Source organism: Pristiophorus japonicus, unplaced genomic scaffold, assembly GCF_044704955.1.
Source record: "Pristiophorus japonicus isolate sPriJap1 unplaced genomic scaffold, sPriJap1.hap1 HAP1_SCAFFOLD_1160, whole genome shotgun sequence".
Classification (NCBI taxonomy): Eukaryota; Metazoa; Chordata; class Chondrichthyes; family Pristiophoridae; genus Pristiophorus; species Pristiophorus japonicus.
The window spans coordinates 25,374-47,715 of NW_027250821.1; the positions used below are offsets into that span (position 1 = coordinate 25,374).

At 41.5% G+C, this 22,342-nt stretch overlaps 1 protein-coding gene and 1 pseudogene across 1 annotated transcript in view; both read right to left on the reverse strand.

The window, feature by feature from the left end:
• Nucleotides 1–22,342, reverse strand: part of mettl14 (methyltransferase 14, N6-adenosine-methyltransferase non-catalytic subunit) — a gene marked incomplete at its 3' end in the record, with an annotated part of 83,718 nt that overhangs the window by 21,832 nt on the left and 39,544 nt on the right. The window contains exons 3-5 of the mRNA XM_070870142.1: nt 18,876–18,890; nt 18,212–18,299; nt 14,028–14,105 (exon numbers count right to left, since the gene is read on the reverse strand). Of these exons, the coding sequence (XP_070726243.1) occupies nt 14,028–14,105; nt 18,212–18,299; nt 18,876–18,890 (181 nt within the window). The remainder of the gene's footprint in view (nt 1–14,027; nt 14,106–18,211; nt 18,300–18,875; nt 18,891–22,342) is intronic.
• On the reverse strand, nt 6,688–6,844 carry LOC139242006 (U2 spliceosomal RNA; annotated as a pseudogene).

A 22,342-nucleotide genomic window follows, 5' to 3' on the forward strand; every position in this document is an offset into this window, starting at 1 on the left:
TTCCATTCGCCTTCCTGATTACCTGCTGCACCTGCAAACTAACTTTTTGGGATTCATGCACAAGGACCCTCAGGTCCCTCTGCACCGCAGCATGTTGTAATTTCTCCCCATTCAAATAATATTCCCTTTTACTGTTTCCCCCCCCCCCCCCCCCCAAGGTGGATGACCTCACATTTTCCAACATTGTATTCCATCTGCCAAACCTTAGCCCATTCACTTAACCTATCTAAATCGCTTTGCAACCTCTGTCCTCTACACAACCCGCTTTCCCACTAATCTTTGTGTCATCTGCAAATTTTGTTACACTACACTACACTTGCATTTAATTAAATATTCTAACTTACGCTTCCTGGTTTACTCTGCAGGCTGAATCTCAACTCCCCAAAACGGGAGTGAAAATGAAAAAAATCTAAAACAGAAATCTAACCCACCATGAACCCATCCACTTCTGGTTTTAACGGAGGCAGGATGAGGGGTTAGCAAAGGGGGGGGGGGGGGTGAAGAAGAGGGCATTTAAATATTATAATGAGGCTGCCTGCCTTAATGTTAAGTCATTTTATTTTTTTTTGAACTAATTTCGACCGGGTTTCTCAGGTGTCGGGAAACCCGGCAGTTGAAAGGAGGAAAGGCTGAATCTATAAAGGCGAGTGCCTTTACAGCACTGCTTGTGGGCCAGGAGGAACAGGATTGTTTCGTCCAGACCCAACATGCTACCCTGTAAATTTTACCACGCCACCATCGGGAGCCGCCTGCGATTAGGACACCCAGCTACAATCTTTCACTCCCCCACTACACCTACCTGCTCTCGTAGGCTGTGATCTTGTGAGTTAGGCTTCCTGCCCGAAAGGCCTCCAACCTGCCAATCAGGCTGCCTGTGGGCAGGACCCAACAGAAAAAAAATTAACAGAACGCACCTCTTGGCTAAAATCCTGTCCTGCATGCCTCAGTAAGGATCCTTCAATCTGATTGGTTAAGGAGACACACTGTTGCTTGCCATGTTCACAAAGGTCCCAGATCCCATCTATAGTGCTGCGCTGTTTTGACTCGCTAATTAAGTCACAGTGCAAAGCCCAGACAAAAGTCTGTGGACAAGTGTAAGTGTAATGAATGGCTAGCGCCATTCGTTTGCTACTGACAGCAAAATCTTGGCCATTTACTTTTTATTTAAATTAAGCATACTACTCTGGTACCAACTTCGGACTCAATAGAGGGAGGTTCCATCTCTGCATTTGTCAGCCAATATCCTACAAATAAGTTATAAAGCTGTCCATCTTTCTAAAGGACTAACAACATAAGCTTTTAATTAAAAACACCATAAAGAATAAACAAACATTCCTTTAATTTTAAATCTGTAATGTCTCAATCTTTTAAACATTTTGTTTAAATAATGAGTGATGATTTGGGGATTGGCTTGGAAGAGTTGCTGTGCCCAATGGTAAAGGAAAACTGAATAAATATACTCACAGCTGAAGTATTTTCAGTTAATGATGAAGTTAACTGTTGTTAATTCTGCTCCCTTAAACTGTTGCAATCATGTAAATCCTCCATGCCACTGTCACAGTTGCTATTTGGGCTCCCTGTTTATAGAATACCCAAAGAAAATTACCCATGTGGTATTCCTCAGTTATGAAAATGTCGACATACAAATATTATCCATTATCTTTATGGAGGAAAAGCATCCGAGACAGTGTCTCAACAACTTCACACACTTTCCAGGTGACCCTGAAACAAGTTTGTATTTATCTCCATAAATAGGGCTTCAGGATTCCTTTATAAGCTACCAGGCCTTGATAAACACAATAGTCTAAATCACATCTTCCCAAATAATCCTATTGACGAGCCATGCGGCAAAAAAAAAGTTGAAAGCCCGAAAATCTTGTTCAGTTGACATGTCCCCTAAGTGCATTAAGCTAGACTCTGGCAACTGAATCGCCACTGGACAATAATGCAGACACTATCATTCAAAATGAAATTCAAGTTTCATGATCATGATCACAGATTGGATAGGCTGGGTTTGTTCTCATTGGAATAGAGGAGATTGAGAGATCTCACTGAAGTGTACAAGATATTGAGGGGCCTGGACATAGTGGATAGAAAGGGCCTATTTCCATTGGTGGCGGGGTCTATTTCGAGGGGGCATAGTTTTAAGGTGGTTGGTTTGGAGGGGATTTCGGCGGGGGGGGGGCTTCTTTATGCAGAGGGTTATGGGGATCTGGAACTCACTGCCTGGAAGAGTGGTGGATGCAGAAACCCTCACCACTTTTAAGAGATGGTTGGATGGGCACTTAAAGTGCCGTAACCTGCAGGGTTGCGGACCTAGAGCTGGTAATTGGGATTAGACTGGGTAACCTCTTGTTGGCCAGCGCAGATATAATGGTAAGTACTGCAGGGGATTGAATATAGCCAGGGTGATGATCTGGACTAGTTTCGATCGCCTGGATGGGTCGGAAAGGAATTTTCCCAGATTTTTTTCCCTAAATTGGTCTGGGTTTTGCCTCTCCCAGGAGATCACATGGCTCCTGTTGGGGTGGAGAGTAGAATGTTTCAGTGTAAGGGTGTCGCAGTTGTGTGGGGCGGATTGGTTGGGCTCGGTGCTCTTTCCGCCACTGTTCATTGATTTATATATAACCTTCAGGGCTGCTGACCAAGGGCCTTGCAGCTCTGTCGGCCGGCGCGGACACGATGGGCCGAAATGGCCTCCTTCTGCGCTGTAAATTTCTACGGTTCTATGAATAGGCTTGAAATTAGCTCTCCTATCCATTAAGGCCCCGGAGGAAATACTACTGCTCAGCATTAAAGATGAGCATCTGGAAGCTCAGAAATGAAATCACTGGTTTCAGGTGAACCAACCTGTGCTGAAACCTGCAGCCCTACATATAGACAATAGAGCTGCCTGCCATCATCAACATCAGTAATGGAGTTGCAGTAAGTGAAAAAAGTCAAGTCATGTCTTCAGGAGTTCCTAGAGAGCAAGAATCTCTGTTGGTAGGCTACTTTTGCATTTGTGGGTATTTACCAGTCAGAATCAGTGCTTCCTGGCACACTCTACTGATACTGATGTGCGCAGCCAATGAGTGGTAACCTAGGAACAACTGCTTTAAATGAAGCCAATGTCTGCACTGGCAGAATAGTACTATCACAGCATCAGCTGCAGACCTAAATGCTTTCTTTATAAGTTCCACGTCAACAAAACTTAGCCTGACTACAGAATCTCAACGTCTAATAGTTTTATGTGATGTTGGCTATTCACTAAGCTGATTGTCATGTTTTCAATTCTTGTTACAGAATGTCCTACAACTAAATGAATTAATGACACTAGGAATACTACCTAAATTATACACCCATAAATGTTATGGTCAAACCAGATTGCCCAAATACTTCTTGAATGCATTCACTATACCATCTATACACAATAGCATAAAAATGTGTGTTATGAAAGCCAGTGCAGAATAATATTGCTAGAGTGTTACACATTTACTTGGAGATATTGGGCCCAAGTTTCGAGCCGCGCCAAGAACGGCGCAGTCCTGACCTGGACGCCCGATTTTCGCGCCACAAAGTGCGCCTAAAAAAAACTTCCAGATTCTCCAGCTCCCTGCAGGTCGTTTGCAGCTCGGCGCAGCGCAGCATGAGCTGCAGGGGGCGGAGCCAAGTCCCTGCGCTGAAAACAGTGCCGGGACCTCTGCACATGCGCGCTACAGTGGGCGTGCATGTGCAGTAGCTCCAGGTGCCCAAAACTGCGTGGGAGGGGCCGAACCACGCAGCCTCTAGCCCTGGCCGAATGGCCTCACTGGGGCTGCGTGAATAAGGCTCCTCCCACAGCCAGCTCCTGCTTCCTCCTGACCCGACTTGACTCCCGCTTCCCGCCCCCGGACCGGACCAGACACCGCCCCGACTCCCGCCCCGACGCCCCCAGACTCCAACCCGACTCCCGCTCCCCCTGCCCCCGGACTGGACCCAACCCGACTCCCACCTTCCCCCCCCCCCACCACCGCCTCCGAACCGGACCCGACACCCGCTCCTCCCCCCCCCCCCCCCCGCCCCCGACTGGACCCGACCTGACCTCCCTCCCCCCGACCCGAATCGAACCGACCTCCCACCACCCCGACCCGCGCTCCCGCCCACCCAACGCCACCTACCTATAAATCTGGTGCTGGGGACGGGCCCTGCCCGAAGTCTCGGGCCCGGCCCATTCAGCCTCCCTCCCCCTTCTCCTTCCCCCACCCCCTTTTCCCTCCCCCACCCCCATGTCCTTTTCTCTCCCCCACCCCCTTTTCCCTTCCCCACCCCCTTCTCCCACATCCCTCCCTCTGCTCCCCCCCCTCTCCCCTCGCTGTCAGAAACACAGACACTGAGACAGAAAATGAGACACACACACAGACAGAGAGAGAGATAGAGACACTGACAGAGACACACTGGGGGGGGGGGGGGGGGGGCTTCCCGGTGTTGCAGTCGGTAAGTAGAAAATGTTTTATTTATTGATTTTTTAAAAATTATTTATTAATTTTTTTTGATTGATTTATTGGTTGATTTATTGGTTTTTATCATTTATTATTAATGATGGCTCTTTATTTGTAAAACTGAAGTGTTTAATGTTTGTAAACTTCCCTTTAAACCCCCCCCCACCCCATACCCTACGCCTGATTTGTAACCTACGTCTGATTTTCTAAAGTGTATACAAGGTTTTTTCAAGCGTACAAAAATCTTCACTTACTCCATTCTAAGTTAGTTTGGAGTAAGTTTTCACTGACGAAACTTTGAAAACAGGCGTAAATGGCCGGACACGCACCCTTTTGAAAAAAAAATTCTGCTCCAATGTTAAACTGTTCTAACTGACTAGAACTGGAGCAAACTAAATGGCGAGAATTCCGATTTCTAAGATACTCCGTTCTACACCAGTTGCTCCTAAAAATCAGGAGCAAATCATGGCGAAACTTGGGGCCATTCTATCTTGCTGGTCAAATACTTCTGTAACTCACTGGCAAATATTGCAAAAGTTGCAGAGACATTTCATTCCTAACCAAAATTACTCATGAATCCATCCCATCAATAATAAATTTCAATGCTTTTGCTTATGCAAGCATCAAATTTCTATCATATGTACAACAAGCTTTCGAAATAAGTTTAATTAAATAGGTTCAAAAATATATTTTTTTCCTTTATCTAAAAGGGTTAAGAAAAGCATGGTTACTTGTCTTTTTGAATTGTTTTAGTATTTCTTTTTTGATTCGAAGAATCGTTACTTTACCATGTCTTCCCGAGAGTCACTTCATAGACATCTTACTTTACAAATTAACCATCAATATGGGTAACTATGGGCAGGATCTTGCTGGAAAAATAACGGCACGTTAACAACGCACACCGTTATTAATGTGCCAATCGGCCAGGGGATTAAGAGATACCCCATTAGCTGTGTATTTCCAGAACTTGCTCGTCGATTTACGCCTCACCGCTGTTTGCTTTGTACAAATGACATCACGCCCTTGGCCTCCCCATTATTTTTAAGAACTTGCTGGATTAGCACATTAATTGTCCATTAAACTCGCCACAGAAAGTGAAGTCTGGTAATCAACAGTGCAAGTATCTTTTTAACAACATGATTTGCTTTGTTTGATATCGGACTTAGATATTGACATTTGATTTGCTGGCTATTATCATACGAAAGAAAGAAAGAACATGATAATTATTAATGTAACATCTCTGGCCCAGAAATTTAACAATTTAAATTGTGGCGTGTCATTCCTGCAGGTGGTAAATTGTTCTTGGACATTTAAAACAAAAAAGACAAATTTCAAATTTAAGTTTTTTTTTTCTTACTTTTCCTGTTTCTTTTTTCTCTCTTAATCCAATCCTTATTTCCCTCTTTTTTTTTTCTTATTATACCTGATTTGACTCCAATTCACCCTCCTTCTCAGTTGTTGCTGGTTTCTTTTACAATCCTTAAATCTCATTGGTTAAGGAGATTCACTGATGGTTTTGGCGTTCACCAAGGTCTCAGTCGCTCTTGCCACGCCATTACCAGCTCGCACTTCCAGCAAGTTACGGTGGAATTTTTGTGTGTGTTTGTTTTTGAGTTGAAGGGTGCAGAGAAAAGTCTTACAGGGCATGCCATGAGATGTCCAGCAAGATCTGGCCCTATATTTTTTTTAAACACACTAGCAATTAATATTTGGTACCTTTAAACTAGAATTCCTCGAAAGTGTAGCAATGTTGTCAGCCTATCTTGCTTTGTAATACTCCCTCCTGAGGTTGTGGGTTCAGATTCCATTGCAGGGATTTCAACCGATAATCTAGACTGACAATATATGCAGTACTGTAGGAATGCTGCATTGTCATAATTAAGGGCCCTGAATTCACAATTGATGTGACGCTATACTCAGAGTACGCCTTCATAATCGCCTTTGAAACTGACTACATGCGCTAAATCCTGAACTTGCAATCGGTCAAGTTCCGACTGCAGATAGGCTTCGCTGCACATTTCAGCTGTTCATTCAAATCAACGTGCTGCCGAAAAGCTGGACTAATTGCCTACCTACGGCACATTAATTACCCTGAAAATGTTTACGTCTGATGCAAACCGGCACAAGAAGCCTGTTTTTTTAAAATCCAATTTCGTTCTAGATCAACTCTAACGCCAAAGATCACTTTGCGCCAATGTGTTTGATCTTAGGCCAAAAGGCCGAGAGGCGAAGTTGCACCGTTCCTGGAAATATTGCAATACCAGGCATGCCCCTGATCCAGCTCCCTGTCCAAAAATCAATTCAATATCATGTCCCCATAGGGGATATTAAACTGATAAGAACAGATACTACACTTGATCTTAGCCAAAAGACCGAGAAGTTGCTCAGCATAAGGGATGGGGTGATGTGGAAAATTGTATTAATGTTGAGCTAGGTTTATGCTACAGTCCATAACAATGAGACACTGGTTTGAGTCTGAGTGGATACAAACTTTAAAAGAAAAGAAAAGAAAATAAGAACAGAAGAAATAGGAGGAGGAGTATGACATTTGGCCCCTCGAGCCTGCTCCGCCATTCAACAAGATCATGGCTGATCTGATCTTGGGCTCAGCTCCACTTCCCTGCCCACTACCCATAACCCTTTACTCCCTTAATCGCTCAAAAATCTGTCTATCTCCGCCTTAAATATGTTCAATGACCCAGCCTCCACAGTTCTCCAGGGCAGAGAATTCCATAGATTTACAACCCTCAGAAGAAATTCCTCATCAGTTTTAAATGGGTGGCCCCTTATTCTGAGACTATGTCCCCTAGTTTTAGTTTCCCCCATATGTGGAAATATCCTCTCTGCATCCACCTTGACGAGCCCCCTCATTATCTTATATGTTCCAATAAGTTCATATCTCATTCTTCTGAACTCCAGTGTGTATAGGCCCCAACCTATCTTCATAAATCATCACCCTCATCTCTGGAATCAACCTCGTGAACCTTCTCTGAACAGCCTCCAATACAAGTATATCCTTTCTTAAATACGGAGACCAAAACTATACGCAGTACTCCAGGTGTGGCCTTACCAACATCCTGTACAGTTGTAGCAGGACTTTGCTGCTTTTATACTCTATCCCCCTTGCAATAAAGACCAATATTCCATTTGCCTTCCTGATCACTTTTGTACCTGCATACTAACTTTTTATGTTTTATGCACAAGGACCCCCAGGTCTCTCTGTACTTGGCAACTTTTTTTCCATTTAAATTATAATTTGCTTTTCTATTATTTCTGCCAAAGTGGATAACCTCACATTTTCCCACAGTATACTCCATCTGCCAAATTGTTGCCCACTCACTTAGCCTGTCTATACCCCTTTGCAGATTATCTGTGTCCTCACAATTTGCTTTCCCACCCATCATTGTATCAGCAGCAAACTTGGCTATATTACACTTGGTCCCTTCATCCTAGTCATTAATATAGATTGTAAATAGTTGAGGACCCAGCACCAATCCCTGCGGCACCTCACTAGTCACTGTTTGCCGACCAGAAAATGACCCATTTATCACGACTCGGTTTTCTGTTAGTTAGCGAATCCTCTATCCATGCTAATCAAATACCCCCAATCCCGTGAGCTTTTATCTTGTGCAGAAACCTCTTATGTGGCACCTGATCAAATGCCTTCTGGAAATCTAAATACACCACATCCACTGGTTCCCCCTTTATCCACCCTACTCGTTACATCCTCAAAGAACTCCAGCAAATTTGTCAAACATGATTTCCCTTTCATAAAACCACGCTGACTCTGCTTGATTGAATTATGCTTTTCTAAATGTCTCGCTACTGCTTCCTTAATAATGTACTCCAGCATTTTCCCAATGACAAATGTTAGGCTAACTGGTCTATAGTTTCCTGCTTTTTGTCTGCCTCTTTTTAAATAGGGACGTTACATTTGCGGTTTTCCAATCTGTTGGGACCGCTCCAGAATCCAGGGAATTTGGATAGTGGATGCATTGGTTGTAATCTATCTCTGTAGCCACTTCTCAAGACCCTAGGATGCATGCTATCAGGTCCAGGGGACGTGTCTGCCTTTAGTCCCATTATTTTACCAAGTACTATTTCATTAGTGAAAGTGAGTGTATCAAGTTCCTCCCTTCCTATAGCCCCTTGATTATCCACTGTTGGGATATTTTTAGTGTCTTCTACCATGAAGACCGATACAAAATATTTGTTCAACATCTCTGCCATTTCCATGTTCTCCATTATTAATTCCTACCAGTCTCATCCTCTACTGGACCAACATTTAGTTTAGCCACTCTTTTCCTTTTTATGTACCTGTAGAAAGTCTTAGTATTTGTTTTTATATTTCATGCTAGTTTACTTTCATAATCTATCATTTCTCACTAACGCACTGATCTCGTCCTTTATTAACAATGCTACACCACCTCCTTTTCTTTTCTGTCTGTCCTTCAGATTTGTCAACTACCCCATAATATTTAATTACCAGTCCAGGTCACCTTGCAACCATGGCTCTGTAATGGCTATCAGATCATACCCATTTGTGTCTTCAACTCATCTATCTTGTTACAAATGCTACGTGCATTAAGACAAAGAGCTTTTAAATTTGTTTTACCATTTGTTCCTGCTTGTTTCCTCGGTCCTTCAAATTCACTTTCTACATTTTTGCTTTCCAATTCCAGCTTTACTCCCCTCCCTACTGACTCTTCTCAGGTTCCCATCCCCTGCCAAGCTAGTTTAAACCCTCTCCAACAGCACCAGCAACCACCCCCGCCCCCCCCCCCCCCTCCCCACCATGAGGATATTGGTCTCAGCTCTGTTGAGATGCAACCCATCCGGCTTGTACAGGACCCACATCCCCCAGAAGCGTTCCCAATGCCTCAGGAATCTAAAGCACTCCCTCCTCCACTATCTCTCCAGCCACGCATTCATCTGCTCTATCCTCCTATTTCTGTACTCACTAGCTCGTGATACTAGGAGTAATCCGGAGATTACTACCTTTGAGGTCCTGCTTTTTAATCTTTCTCCTAGCTCCCTAAACTCTGCCTGCAGGACCCCATCCCTCTTTCTACCTAGGTCATTGATCCCAATATGGACCACGACCTGGGGCTGTTCACCCTCTTTCCCCCAGATTGCCCTGCAGCCGTTTGGTGACATCCTTGATCCTGGCACCAGGGAGGCAACGTACCATCCTGGTGTCACGTTTGCAGTCGCAGTTTGAAAACAGGGCCTGTGTGTCAAAGCCTAAAAGCTTTTTGTAGTTTGTTTAATTATTTCCCAGCTTCTATTTAGAAAGGATTTAATTCCCTTTCACGATTTCCTCATGTTATCAGACATTTAAACTCACAATTTTAGATGATTTAAATTAATCAAAAGTTAGTTAGTCTAATAGAGGAGAAAAAGTGTAGGATGGTTGATGAACAGTGGTGTACATTTAAGGAGATATTTCACAACTCAAGAAAAATATATTCCAGTGAGGAGGAAAGGGTGCAAGAGAAAAGATAACCATCCGTGGCCAACGAAAGAAATAAAGGACGATATCCAATTAAAAACAAGGGCATACAAAGTGGCCAAAATTAGTGGAAGGACAGAAGATTGGGAAGCTTTTAAAAGCCAGCAAAGAATGACACAAAAAATAAAGAAAGGGAAGAGACTATGAAAGTAAACTAGCACAAAATATAAACACAGATAGCAAAAGTTTCTATAGGTATATAAAAAGGAAAAGAGTCGCTAAAGTAAATGTTGGTCTCTTAGAGGAGGAGACCGAGGAATTAGTAATGGGGAACATGGAGATGGCAGAAACTCGTAACAAATATTTTGTATCAGTCTTTACAGCAGACGACACTAACAATATCCCAACAGTGGATAGTCAAGGGGCTTGGGGGGAGGTGATGGAGGGCAGGAACTTAACAATCATTATCACTAAGGAGGTGGTACTCAGTAAGATAATGGGACTAAAGGCAGATAAATCCCCTGGACCTGATGGCTTGCATCCTAGGATCTTGAGTAGTGGCAGGAATAGTGGATGCAATTGTTGTAATTTACCAAAATTCCCTGGATTCTGGGGAGGTCCCAGCAGATTGGAAAACTGCAAATGTAACGCCCCTATTTAAAAAAGGAGGCAGACAAAAAGCAGCAAACTATAGACTAGTTAGCCTAACATCTGTGGGTAGGAAAATGTTGGAGTCCATTATTAAAGAAGTAGTAGCAGGACATTTGGAAAAGCATAATTCAGTCAGGCAGAGTCAGCATGGATTTATGAAGGGGAAGTCATGTTTGACAAATTTGCTGGAATTCTTTGAGGGTGTAACGAACAGGGTGAATAAAGGGGAACCAGTTTATGTGGTGTATTTGGACTTCCGGAAGGCATTTGACAAGGTGCCACAAAAAAGGTTACTGCACAAGATAAAGGTTCACGGGGTTGGGGGTAATATATTAGCATGGATAGAGGATTGGCTAACTAACAGAAAACAGAGTCGGCATAAATGGTTCATTCTCGGGTTGGCATTCGGTAACTAGTGGGGTGCCGCAGGGATCAGTGCTGGGACCCCAACTATTTACAATTTATATTAACGACTTGGAAGAATGGACAGAGTGAAACGTAGCCAAGTCTTCTGATGATACAAAGATGGGAGGAAAAGCAATGTGTGAGGAGGACAGAAAAAATCTGCAAAAGGACAGACAGGCTTAGTGAGTGGGCAAAAATTTGGCAGATGGAGTATAATGTTGGAAAGTGTGAGGTCATGCACTTTGGCAGAAAAAACAATCAAAGAGCAAGTTATTATTTAAACGGAGAAAGGTTGCAAAGTGCTGCAGTACAGTGGGAATATCTGGGGGTACATGTGCATGAAACACAAAAGGTTAGTATGCAGGTACAGCAAGTGATCAGGAAGGCCAATGGAATTATGGCCTTTATTGCAAAGGGGATGGAGTATAAAAGCAGGGAAGTCTTGCCACAGTTATACAAGGTATTGGTGAGGCCACACCTGGAATACTGCGTGCAGTTTTGGTTTCCATATTTACGAAAGGACATACTTGCTTTGGAGGCAGTTCAGAGAAGGTTCACTAGGTTGATTCCGGAGATGAAGGGGTTGACCCATGAGAAAAGGTTGAGTAGGTTGGGCCTCTACTCATTGGAATTCAGAAGATTGAGAGGTGATCTTATCGAAACTTGTAAGATTATGAGGGGGCTTGACAAGGTGGATGCAGAGAGAATGTTTCCACTGATGCGGCATAATCTTAGAATAAGGGGCCGCCCATTTAAAATTGAGATGAGAAATTTTTTCTCAGAGTGTTGTAAATCTGTGGAATTCGCTGCTTCAGAGAGCTGTGGATGCTGGGACATTGAATAAATTTAAGACAGAGATAGACAGTTTCTTAACCAATAAGGGAATAAGAGGTTATGGGGAGCGGTCAGGGAAGTGGACCCGAGTCCATGATCGGATCAGCCAAGATCGTATAAAATGGCGGAGCAAGAGCAAGGGACCTTATGACCTACTCCTGCTCCTATTTCTTGTTATGTTATGTAAATTCGATAGGACTGTAAGATGGTAATTATAAGTTTATGTTGTCATGGCCCAGAATTAAAAGGCTGATGTAAATTTAGCTACATGCTTTGTATAAAAAGCATCCTAATCGAGTTTTATGGTTTTAAGGACATCTTCAGTTAAAAGTATCTCAAGACTTTTCAATGTTTGATCGAATTCTATTAATGTTGAAATCTTGGTTTGTATATTAAATACTACTGCAATGACTAATATATTAATAAAATAGGTGTTAAATTATTTAAAATGAGTTGTGAACAAATCGCAATCACCTCGGTTTCCTGACTGGCAAAGAGTCAGAAAGTGAAAAGAGCACCAGCCCAATGTGATTCCAGATTCACATACGCACAATGATGCGCTCCTGGAATCCATGGGGCACTACGCTGCGCACAATTCTGCAGCGTTTGAAAGCAACCTCTCGAGGGGGGGGGGTTCGCATGAGCCAAGTATGGATTTCATTCTGATGTCAACGGTGTACTCCTTAGCTACACCGCCAAGTGCGGATTCAGGGCCAATGTCATTTAGATGACAGGTTATACCAAAGTCTCCGTCTACCTATTCCAATAGATCGATTTGAGGAAGAGGGATTTTATAGAGTATTCTTGCTAGCATTATTCCCTCAACCAGAATAAATAAAAACAGATACACTGCTCATTAATTTCATTACTGTTTGCGGGGTCTTGCTGTGCACAAAATAGCTACTGCATTTGCATACATCAGTTATTTGCACTTAAATGTATGCATACAATGAAATACTTGAGAAGTGATAATGTACTATACAAGTGTATATTTGTAACAGTGCCTTTTGCTGGTATTGCCCGAGCAGAATTTTGTCAATTTAAAATATTTATTGTATATTAAATTCAGCATTTTTGACTCTAAATTAAAGCCAGTAAACAAACATGGATAAGGGCCTGGGGACTGGAAGTGTTCATGTGCTCCGCAACGAGACACAGACCAGCCACAGGGTTTACTTTTGCATGTTATTAGCTTTCCTACATTACAACAGTGACTATGCTTCAAAAGTACTGCATTGGCACTTTAAGTCCAGTGGTCATGAAAGGCGCTATATAAAATGTAAGTCTTTCTTCTTTCTTTGAGACAATGGTAATTATTAGGTTTTATCCTGATTATTTCTCACCATTCTGATAGAATGGTTTTTCATTCAATACACCCTGCAGGGAAATGAGCTGACCAGAAACATAGATAACATGAGCCCTACAACTCTGCATTCTTCCAATTCAGGCCTCTTGCGCATCCCCGACCGTGCCTTCAGATTACTCGGCCACAAGCTCTGGAATTCCTACCATAAACGTCTCTATTCACTCGCCACCTGTCTCTCTTCCTGTAAGACACACCTTAAAACCCATCTCAGACCAAGCTTTTGCTCACTTGTCCTAATATTTCCTTCTTTGGCTCAGTGTCAACTTTTGTCTGGGATCCAAGTTGCCGTATATTTTTAACCAGACCCCAGGCTTAATTTAGGCCCTATATTCCTCCAATCTTGTGATAGCTGTAGAGGAAAATGAAGACAGACACCATCGTGCCGGTTACTTTACTTCATTCTGCAGATGATCTTTGTTTAACCACATTTAAAATGGTGGAGATGCCAAGGCAGCGGGACTGCTTCTGTACTCATTTTTTTAGATTAAAAAATAATTTTCTAACTAGTAAGTTTTTGGTGACCGAATCACCCTGGTGGAACCATCATCACAAGGACTGCAAGGTTCAAAGAGAAGGCCTACCTACCATCGCCATCTTCTCAGATCACCCAAGGATGGGTAATAAAGGTTGATTGCCTACATGGCCCAGATCCTGTGAATACTTTTTATTAATAAAAGAAACCACCACAGAATACCAATTTTACTACGATGAATAGCATTTACACCATACCGCTCTTTTTTAAAACAGAGAAAGTGTTAAATAAATTCATACGTGCGTGCAATACTATTGATTGCTTGTGGCTTACTTTATTTTAGCAACATTCAATAGAAAAAAAATCCTGAGCTGAAAATGTATTTACCTTTAAGAATGTGCTGGAATCCTTATAGATTTCCTCATTATATTGCACTTCTGTTTCTTCTTCTTCCACCACTTCATCCTACCAACAAAATAAATAACTTATATTTGTGAACATTAAAATAGATGCAAGATTTTTGGAGTGGCTTACACTCAGAAGATTGATTGACCTCGTTCCTACACATTCGGAGCAGCCATTTAAGAATATCCTACTTGTAAAGGCTACATAGAATATTTCACTCAAGATACAATGCAACATTCAGATTTCTAATGTAAAATAAAATTTATTTAAAATAAAATTACTATTCTTTGGACTTGGAAAAAAAAAATCAAAGTTCATACCCCAAAGGCCAAAGCACATCTCCTTCTCTCCATACCCCTCTGGTCATGTCACTGATGGGGTGGAGACATGTGTATCCCTGGCACTCTACGCATTTGAATAGCAAAAACAACCTCAGACCAATCCCAGGAAACACACTAGGTATACTACATAAAGTTTAATCATAACATGAATTCACATTTAACAAACGTTTCAATTTTTCTTAAAACTGACAATATTAAATTGGGCCTGCTTTATGGTTCAATTAGGCCAATGTTTTCCAATTCAAATTGCTGACTAGGCAAAGGTGTGGCTATATTAACACCGTTTTGGCCACATGCACAAAATTCAGTAGAGAACACCTTACACACACCCACAATGCAGGTACATGTAATTCACATGTGGTTATTTGTTTAACAAACATTTACCACCATTCAGCATCAATGTTGAGTGCTTTACTTCCTTGGTTAAAGCACTCGTACACTCTGCTTTTCATCTTACCATTTTACTAACAAACACACAACATGCAAGTATAAGCATGGAGAACACATGCCTAATAGTGGCTGTGAACTATTTTTTTTAAATTTACTAATCAAATGCAATTAGCCACATGTGGAAAGTGGCTAATGTATTAGACAACACTAACTTAAGATTCTTAAACTTAGTGCATTTAAATCTGAAAACTAGCACAAGAAAAACTGAAAACTATTATTTTTCTGTGAGGAACCATGACTGGTATCCAAATTTCAATAGTTTAATCACAAGCAAACCCCTGCAGTGTGGGAGCAGAAACACAAATCTTTAAAAAAAAAAAGAGTAGAAGTTGATAAAGCTGCAGATAAAAAGCACATGGAATCCTAGGTTTTATAAATAAGGGCACTGAATATAAAAGCTAAACCTATGCAAATCATTATTTTGGCTATAGTTAGAATATTGTGAAGGTCGTATTTTATTAAGCATATTGTGGTTATGGAGAGGGTGCAGAAAAGGTTCAAAGAATGATGCATGGATAATGAGCTTTAGTTATAGTTATAGTTATAGAGACTAAAAAAAACTAACTTTATTAGAGCAGAGGTCAAGAACAGATCTGGCATTCAAAACTATGAAAAGTTTTAATGAAGTAAATCAGAAAACCCATTTCCACTGGTCATTTGAGTTGGCAACTAGAAGACATTAACTTATCATAAACCCAGATAAATGAGGGTAGTTAGAATATGATAATCTGGAATTTGCAGTTAGCAGCAAAGCGAAAGTATTCACTGCTGACCCGAAGTACGATTCGCACAAGGATCACGCGGTCCCTGTATCAAGAATGTCGGGTTTCCCGACCTTCAATTCAAACAACGAAGTGTAGTTGCGTCTAAGCAGTCAACCAAAATGCAGAATTCTCACAGGCAGCGAGCAAGGAAGTGAGTAAGCTCTTAAAATTCTAACTTTCTAAAAATACTACAGAGAGCAAAGCAAAGATTGGGGCTCTCACATGGGGAAAAAGGCAAACCTGAAATAAATATGGACAAACTTAAAAATTTCTTACAAATTTTAGTTTATTAAAATGGACAAATTTCACATTGCACAAAACTTAAATTAGTTTTCTAGCCTTTTAACATTTGTTTAGCAGTCATAAATGCTGTTAAAACCCCAGTTACATTTAATCCCTTTGAGTCTTAACTTTTAGTGGAGAATTTAACATCGTACTTATTGCGGAAGAGCCGAAGTTTACGTCGGTTTCCCTCATTTGGGTGATTACTGTTGACTCTTTGGGGTGGGGGGTTGAGGGAAAGAGACACAGTGCAGCCGGTTTCTGAGCTGTCAATGACAGACCACAACTTCAGAATTTCCACATGCGCCAAACCCCTAAGTTGCGGTCAGTTTCAAAGGCGAAATGACAGTGAATGCTGCCACTTCGCCGTCATCCCAACTGCAAATTTGGGGCCAATAAATCCTACAAAAAAAACTGATGAAACAGAATTCAAAGTAACTTTTACAAGGGGAGTAGATAAGTACTTGAATTTTTTTTTTTTAAAAAAGAGGTACAGGGAAAGGTAGAAGATTGGGACTAAATGACTCTTTCATAAGGTTACCATGGGCTCATAGACCGAAATGACATTCTACTGTGCTGTAAAATTCTATGAAACCAGGCTCAAACATTTCATGGGATGAATTCTGTTACTGCATTAAAAGATAGGTGCAGTAAATATTCCTGATATCCTATTAGCATTGCAGAAAGCAGACGCATAGGGCTAGATTTTCGCTGACTTTGCGACTGGGTTTTTGCCGCAATTTGACCCTCTGCAGTGAAAACCCAGTTGGCGGGATCCTCGGGTACCTCTTTGCAGCGGCGCTTTCAAGTACCGCTGGGGAGAGGTGCACCGACGTGAAACGCCACGGATTGTGTTACCGTCGTACTTTCGGCACTCTCCGCCACGCCCAGAATACCAACAGGGTCAAACCTGTCATGCAGCCCTACCAGCAGCAGATATTTTTAATGAGATACACACTTTGTGATGAATGTCATAAGCTGCGCTAGAAATGAAGTTTCTTCGGAATTTGTATTTATTTATTTTACAGCTTTTGTTCAAATGTTTCTATCATATGGAAATTGTCAGATAAAATAAATTGGATAGCAAATATGGATAAGGGGCAACCAGTGGATGTGGTGTATTTGGATTCCCAGAAGGCATCCGATAAGGTACCACATAAAAGTTTACTGCATAAGATGAAAGTACACGGGGTTGGGGCTAATATATTAGCATGGATTGAGGAATGGCTAACTAACAGAACACAAGAGTCGGGATAAATGGGTAATTTTCCAGTTGGCAAACAGTAACTAGTGGGGTGCTACAGGGATCGGTGCTGGGGCCTCAACTATTTACAATCTATTTTAATGATTTGGATGAAGGGACCGAGTGTAATGTAGCCAAGTTTGCTGATGATACAAAGATGGGTGGTAAAGCAAGTTGTGAGGAGGACATAAAAAATCTGCAAAGGGATATAGACAGGCTCAGTGAGTGGGCAAAAATTTGGCAGATGGAGAATAATGTGGGAAAGCTGAGCTTATCCATTTTGGCAGGAAAAATAAAAAAGCAAAATTATTTTTTAAATGGAGAAAAATCACAAAATGCTGCAGGAGGAGAGAGACCTGGGGGTCCTCGTGCATGAAATACAAAAAGTTAGTATGCAGGTACAGCAAGGCAAATGGGATGTTGGCCTTTATTGCAAGGGGGATAGATTATAAAAGAGGGAGAAGACCTGCTACAACTGTACAGGGTATTGGTGAGGCTACACCAAGAATACTGCATAGTTTTGGTCTCCTTATTTAAGGAGGGATATACTTGCATTGGAGGTAGTTGAAAAGGTTGATTCCTGAGATGAAGGGGTTGACTTATGAAGAAAGATTGAGCCTGTACTCATTGGAGTTCAGAAGAATGAGGGGTGATCTTATTGAGACATACAAGATAATGAAGGGGCACGGCAAGGTAGATGCAGAGAGGATGTTTCCACTCATGGGGAAATCTAGAACTAGGGGGCATAGTTTTAGAACAAGGGATCGTCCATTTAAGGTGAGATGAGGAGGAATTTCTTTTATCAGAGGATTGTAAATCTGTGGAATTCTTTGCCCCAGAGAGCTGTGTTGGCTGGATCATTGAATATATTTAAGATGGAGATAGACAGATTTTTGAGCGATGAGAGTAAAGGGTTATGGGGAGCGGTCAGGGAAGCGGAATTGAGCCCATGATCAGATTAGCCATGATCTTAATGAATGGCGCAGCAGGCTCAAGGGGCCACAAATGGCCTACTCTTGCTCCTATTTCTTGCGTCAATTTTAGTTTGGATGATGAAAAAAAGAGACATTGCAGTGATGTAATTACTTTGTACTCTTCAAATTCTTCTTCGCTAGCTTCCCCTTCTTCTGGAAATTTGCGCTTGGTAGTCGGTGCAGATGTGTCATATGTTGCCCTAGAAGCATCAAACAAAACATTGCTTTTAAAAAGGCATCTGTTGCAAGCAATTATCACAGATGTAATAATTCACTTACATGCACATGCAGAGTGTATTACAGAAACAGTGCACAAGTAATCCAAATTCTTATGCTTCAAAGTTTGCATCTGAATCGTCTTTCTTAACCGCCCCCTCCCTCCCCGGCTCCCTTCTATGAATTAACTTACACTATGCCATCAAATATGTATTTATATTCTGCAAGTTAACAATGTTGTCAGAGTAAAATAATTTTGTTACGATAAATTATGGAGTTCATACTACTGGGGACAAATGGAGCTTTAATATGGGAACAAAAGCTTTAGTCCAAATATAAAATGCAATTAAAGGACGGGGTGGGAATGTCTCAACAATGCTCCATTTTAATAAAAATCCAGAATGCTGTCACAATTCAAAAGGGTATTTGTAATTTATTCAACCAAAATCTCTCTTAAATTGATCAAGGATTTTTAACATGACAGGTGGAGTTTGCCAATATTAAAGCTGCATTCTCCATCAACCCATTGCAGAAATAATTTGTCTTTTAAAAGTACTCACCAAAATAGTCTGCTCCTTTAAAAAAAGGAAACAAAAATGTATCATGATCTAAAATTGTTGTGTTTTGACTAAATTGGATTTCTCACTAAAAAAAATTGAAACTTTGAGGTAGAAGATTCATCAACAAATATCTGCATACAAAGCTGTCCCATCCGTTCCAGTTTTGGTGTATATTTTTGATGCATAATGACTACAACGTAGAGAACAAAGTTTAATCCCAAATCTCAAATGAAGTGATTAAGCATTTTTACACATACTAAAAGCTGATAGTGACAGAACTGTACTGAATTGTACCAAAAAAAAAATCATAATTTGGTTAAGATGCTACAAATTTTTAGCTATGTTAACTGCAATCCCTCAAAAAATTCTGTGTTGTTTCACAGGTAAATATAAAATGTTAAGGCATTTTTAAATATCGTAGAAAAGAAGAGCAATACCCATTCCTCCAGATACATCTCAAAACAAAATGCATTGGCCAACAGGCTCACAAAAAATGATCTTCTCTACGCTGAGATTTTCTTGATGCACGTTATTGTTAACTGTAGCATGAAAACCACCAAATTCAATGAAAATTATGCAGGAATGCTGTTTTAGTTGAAGATGAAGGGGCCAAAAACACAAGCACTATGTCAAGGTAAAGCAATGCGTAATTTAAAAAAATATATTTTTAGTGCTCAGAGGCAATTTATACTATGGTTAGAAAATTATTTTCCTATTTTTGACACTGTCAGCATCAACCACTCCTAGGACAGGATAGACTGCCTCAACTCAACCCAAGAAAAGCTACTACTGCACCAATCTGATATTTCCACTTACCACAACCCTTATAGCCTCTCTGTAAAACACTTAATTCATAGCTAAATTATGGTATTTTTGTGTTGTGGTTTTATGTCTCAGAAACTCGGCTAAGACTAGGTGAACTTATTTTACTTGGGACCCATATAAGCACATTCCATCAATCTGGACTAGATGCAGACTCTGGTCCCAAAGAGTGAAAGGGCAATATTCTAATCCATCATGATGTCCATTCCATTTACAAAGCATTTTTAATCCAATGTTGACCACATTGTGAAGCAGTCGACCCTGCTATGTACATGTGATCATGAACGATAAAGAAAAACATTTCTATTCCCTTAAAGGACTTCCCTTTTCGTAAATGCTGACTTTTGCTTTAGTATGGTTTCATTTGCATTAACACCCCTCCAAAATCTAGCCCATGATAACCTTGTTTATAGGTGAGCTAAGATAATCTGCACCCATGAGGTAGTGAGTATTCTAGCATAAAGTGCACCACATCTGAACCCTGCCTTCACCTGATTTCCACACACAATCTTTCTGGTAGGAATCATTGGGCAGTGACCGAATACACAAATGTTTGCTAAGGTTATTCCCCTCTCCAGCCCACAAAGCAGCTTTAATGCTTCCCTAGATCAGTTGGTGAGCACAAACCCGGAATCAAACCTGATTAAGTAAATGTTAACAAAGCTTGCATACAACTCTACTGAAAACAATAAAAACACAAAACTGGAACAAACTATATGCATGGAAACAAATTTCACAAAAAAGATGCGCTCTGCAGTCTCAGACTTTCTCAACCATGTTACTGTTAATTAAAGCCAGATATTTTATTACATCAAAGTTGCACATAAAAACATAGAAACATAGAAAATAGGTGGAGTAGGCCATTCGGCCCTTCTAGCCTGCACCGCCATTCATTGAGTTCATGGCTGAACACGCAACTTCAGTACCCCATTCCTGCTTTCTCACCATACCCCTTGATCCCCCTAGTAGTAAGGACTACATCTAACTCCTTTTTGAATATATTTAGTGAATTGGCCTCAACAACTTTCTGTGGTAGAGAATTTCACAGGTTCACCACTCTCTGGGTGAAGAAGTTTCTCCTCATCTCGGTCCGAAATGGCTTACCTCTTATCCTTAGACTGTGGCCCCTGGTTCTGGACTTCCCCAATATTGGGAACATTCTTCCTGCATCTAACCTGTCAAAACCCATCAGAATTTTAAATGTTTCTATGAGATCCCCTCTCATTCTTCTGAACTCCAGTGAATACAAGCCCAGTTGATCCAGTCTTTCTTGATATGTCAGTCCCGCCATCCCGGGAATCAGTCTGGTGAACCTTCGCTGCACTCTCTCAATATAGCAAGAATGTCCTTCCTCAAGTTAGGAGACCAAAACTGTACACAAAACTCCAGGTGTGGCCTCACCAAGGCCCTGTACAACTGTAGTAACACCTCCCTGCTCCTGTACTCAAATCCCCTTGCTATGAAGGCCAACATGCCATTTGCTTTCTTAACCGCCTGCTGTACCTGCATGCCAACCTTCAATGACTGATGTACCATGACACCTAGGTCTCGTTGCACCTCCCCTTTTCCTAATCTATCACCATTCAGATAATAGTCTGTCTCTGCTTTTACCACCAAAGTGGATAACCTCACATTTATCCACATTATACTTCATCTGCCATGCACTTGCCCACTCACCTAACCTATCCAAGTCACTCTGCAGCCTCATAGCATCCTCCTCGCAGCTCACACTGCCACCCAACTTAGTGTCATCCACAAATTTGGAGATACTACATTTAATCCCCTCGTCTAAATCATTAATGTACAATGTAAACCGCTGGGGCCCCAGCACAGAACCTTGCGGTACCCCACTAGTTACTGCCTGCCATTCTGAAAAGTACCCATTTACTCCTACTCTTTGCTTCCTGTCTGACAACCAGTTCTCAATCCACGTCAGCACACTACCCCCAATCCCATGTGCTTGAACTTTGCATATTAATCTCTTGTGTGGGACCTTGTCGAAAGCCTTCTGAAAGTCCAAATACACATCAACTGGTTCTCCCTTGTCCACTCTACTGGAAACATCCTCAAAAAATTCCAGAAGATTTGTCAAGCATGATTTCCCTTTCACAAATCCATGCTGACTTGGACCTATCATGTCACCTCTTTCCAAATGCGCTGCTATGATATTCTTCATAATTGATTCCATCATTTTACCCACTACCAATGTCAGGCTGACCGGTCTATAATTCCCTGTTTTCTCTCTCCCTCCCTCCCTTTTTTTAAAAAGTGGGGTTACATTGGCTACCCTCCACTCCATAGGAACTGATCCAGAGTCTATGGAATGTTGGAAAATGACTGTCAATGCATCCGCTATTTCCAAGGCCACCTCCTTAAGTACTCTGGGATGCAGTCCATCAGGCCCTGGGGATTTATCAGCCTTCAATCCCATCAATTTCCCCAACACAATTTCCTGACTAATAAGGATTTCCCTCAGTTCCTTCTTCTTACTAGACCCTCTGACCCCTTTTATATCCGGACGGTTGTTTGTGTCCTCCTTAGTGAATACTGAACCAAAGTACTTGTTCAATTGGTCTGCCATTTCTTTGTTCACCGTTATGACTTCCTCTGATTCTGACTGCAGGGGACTACGTTTGTCTTTACTA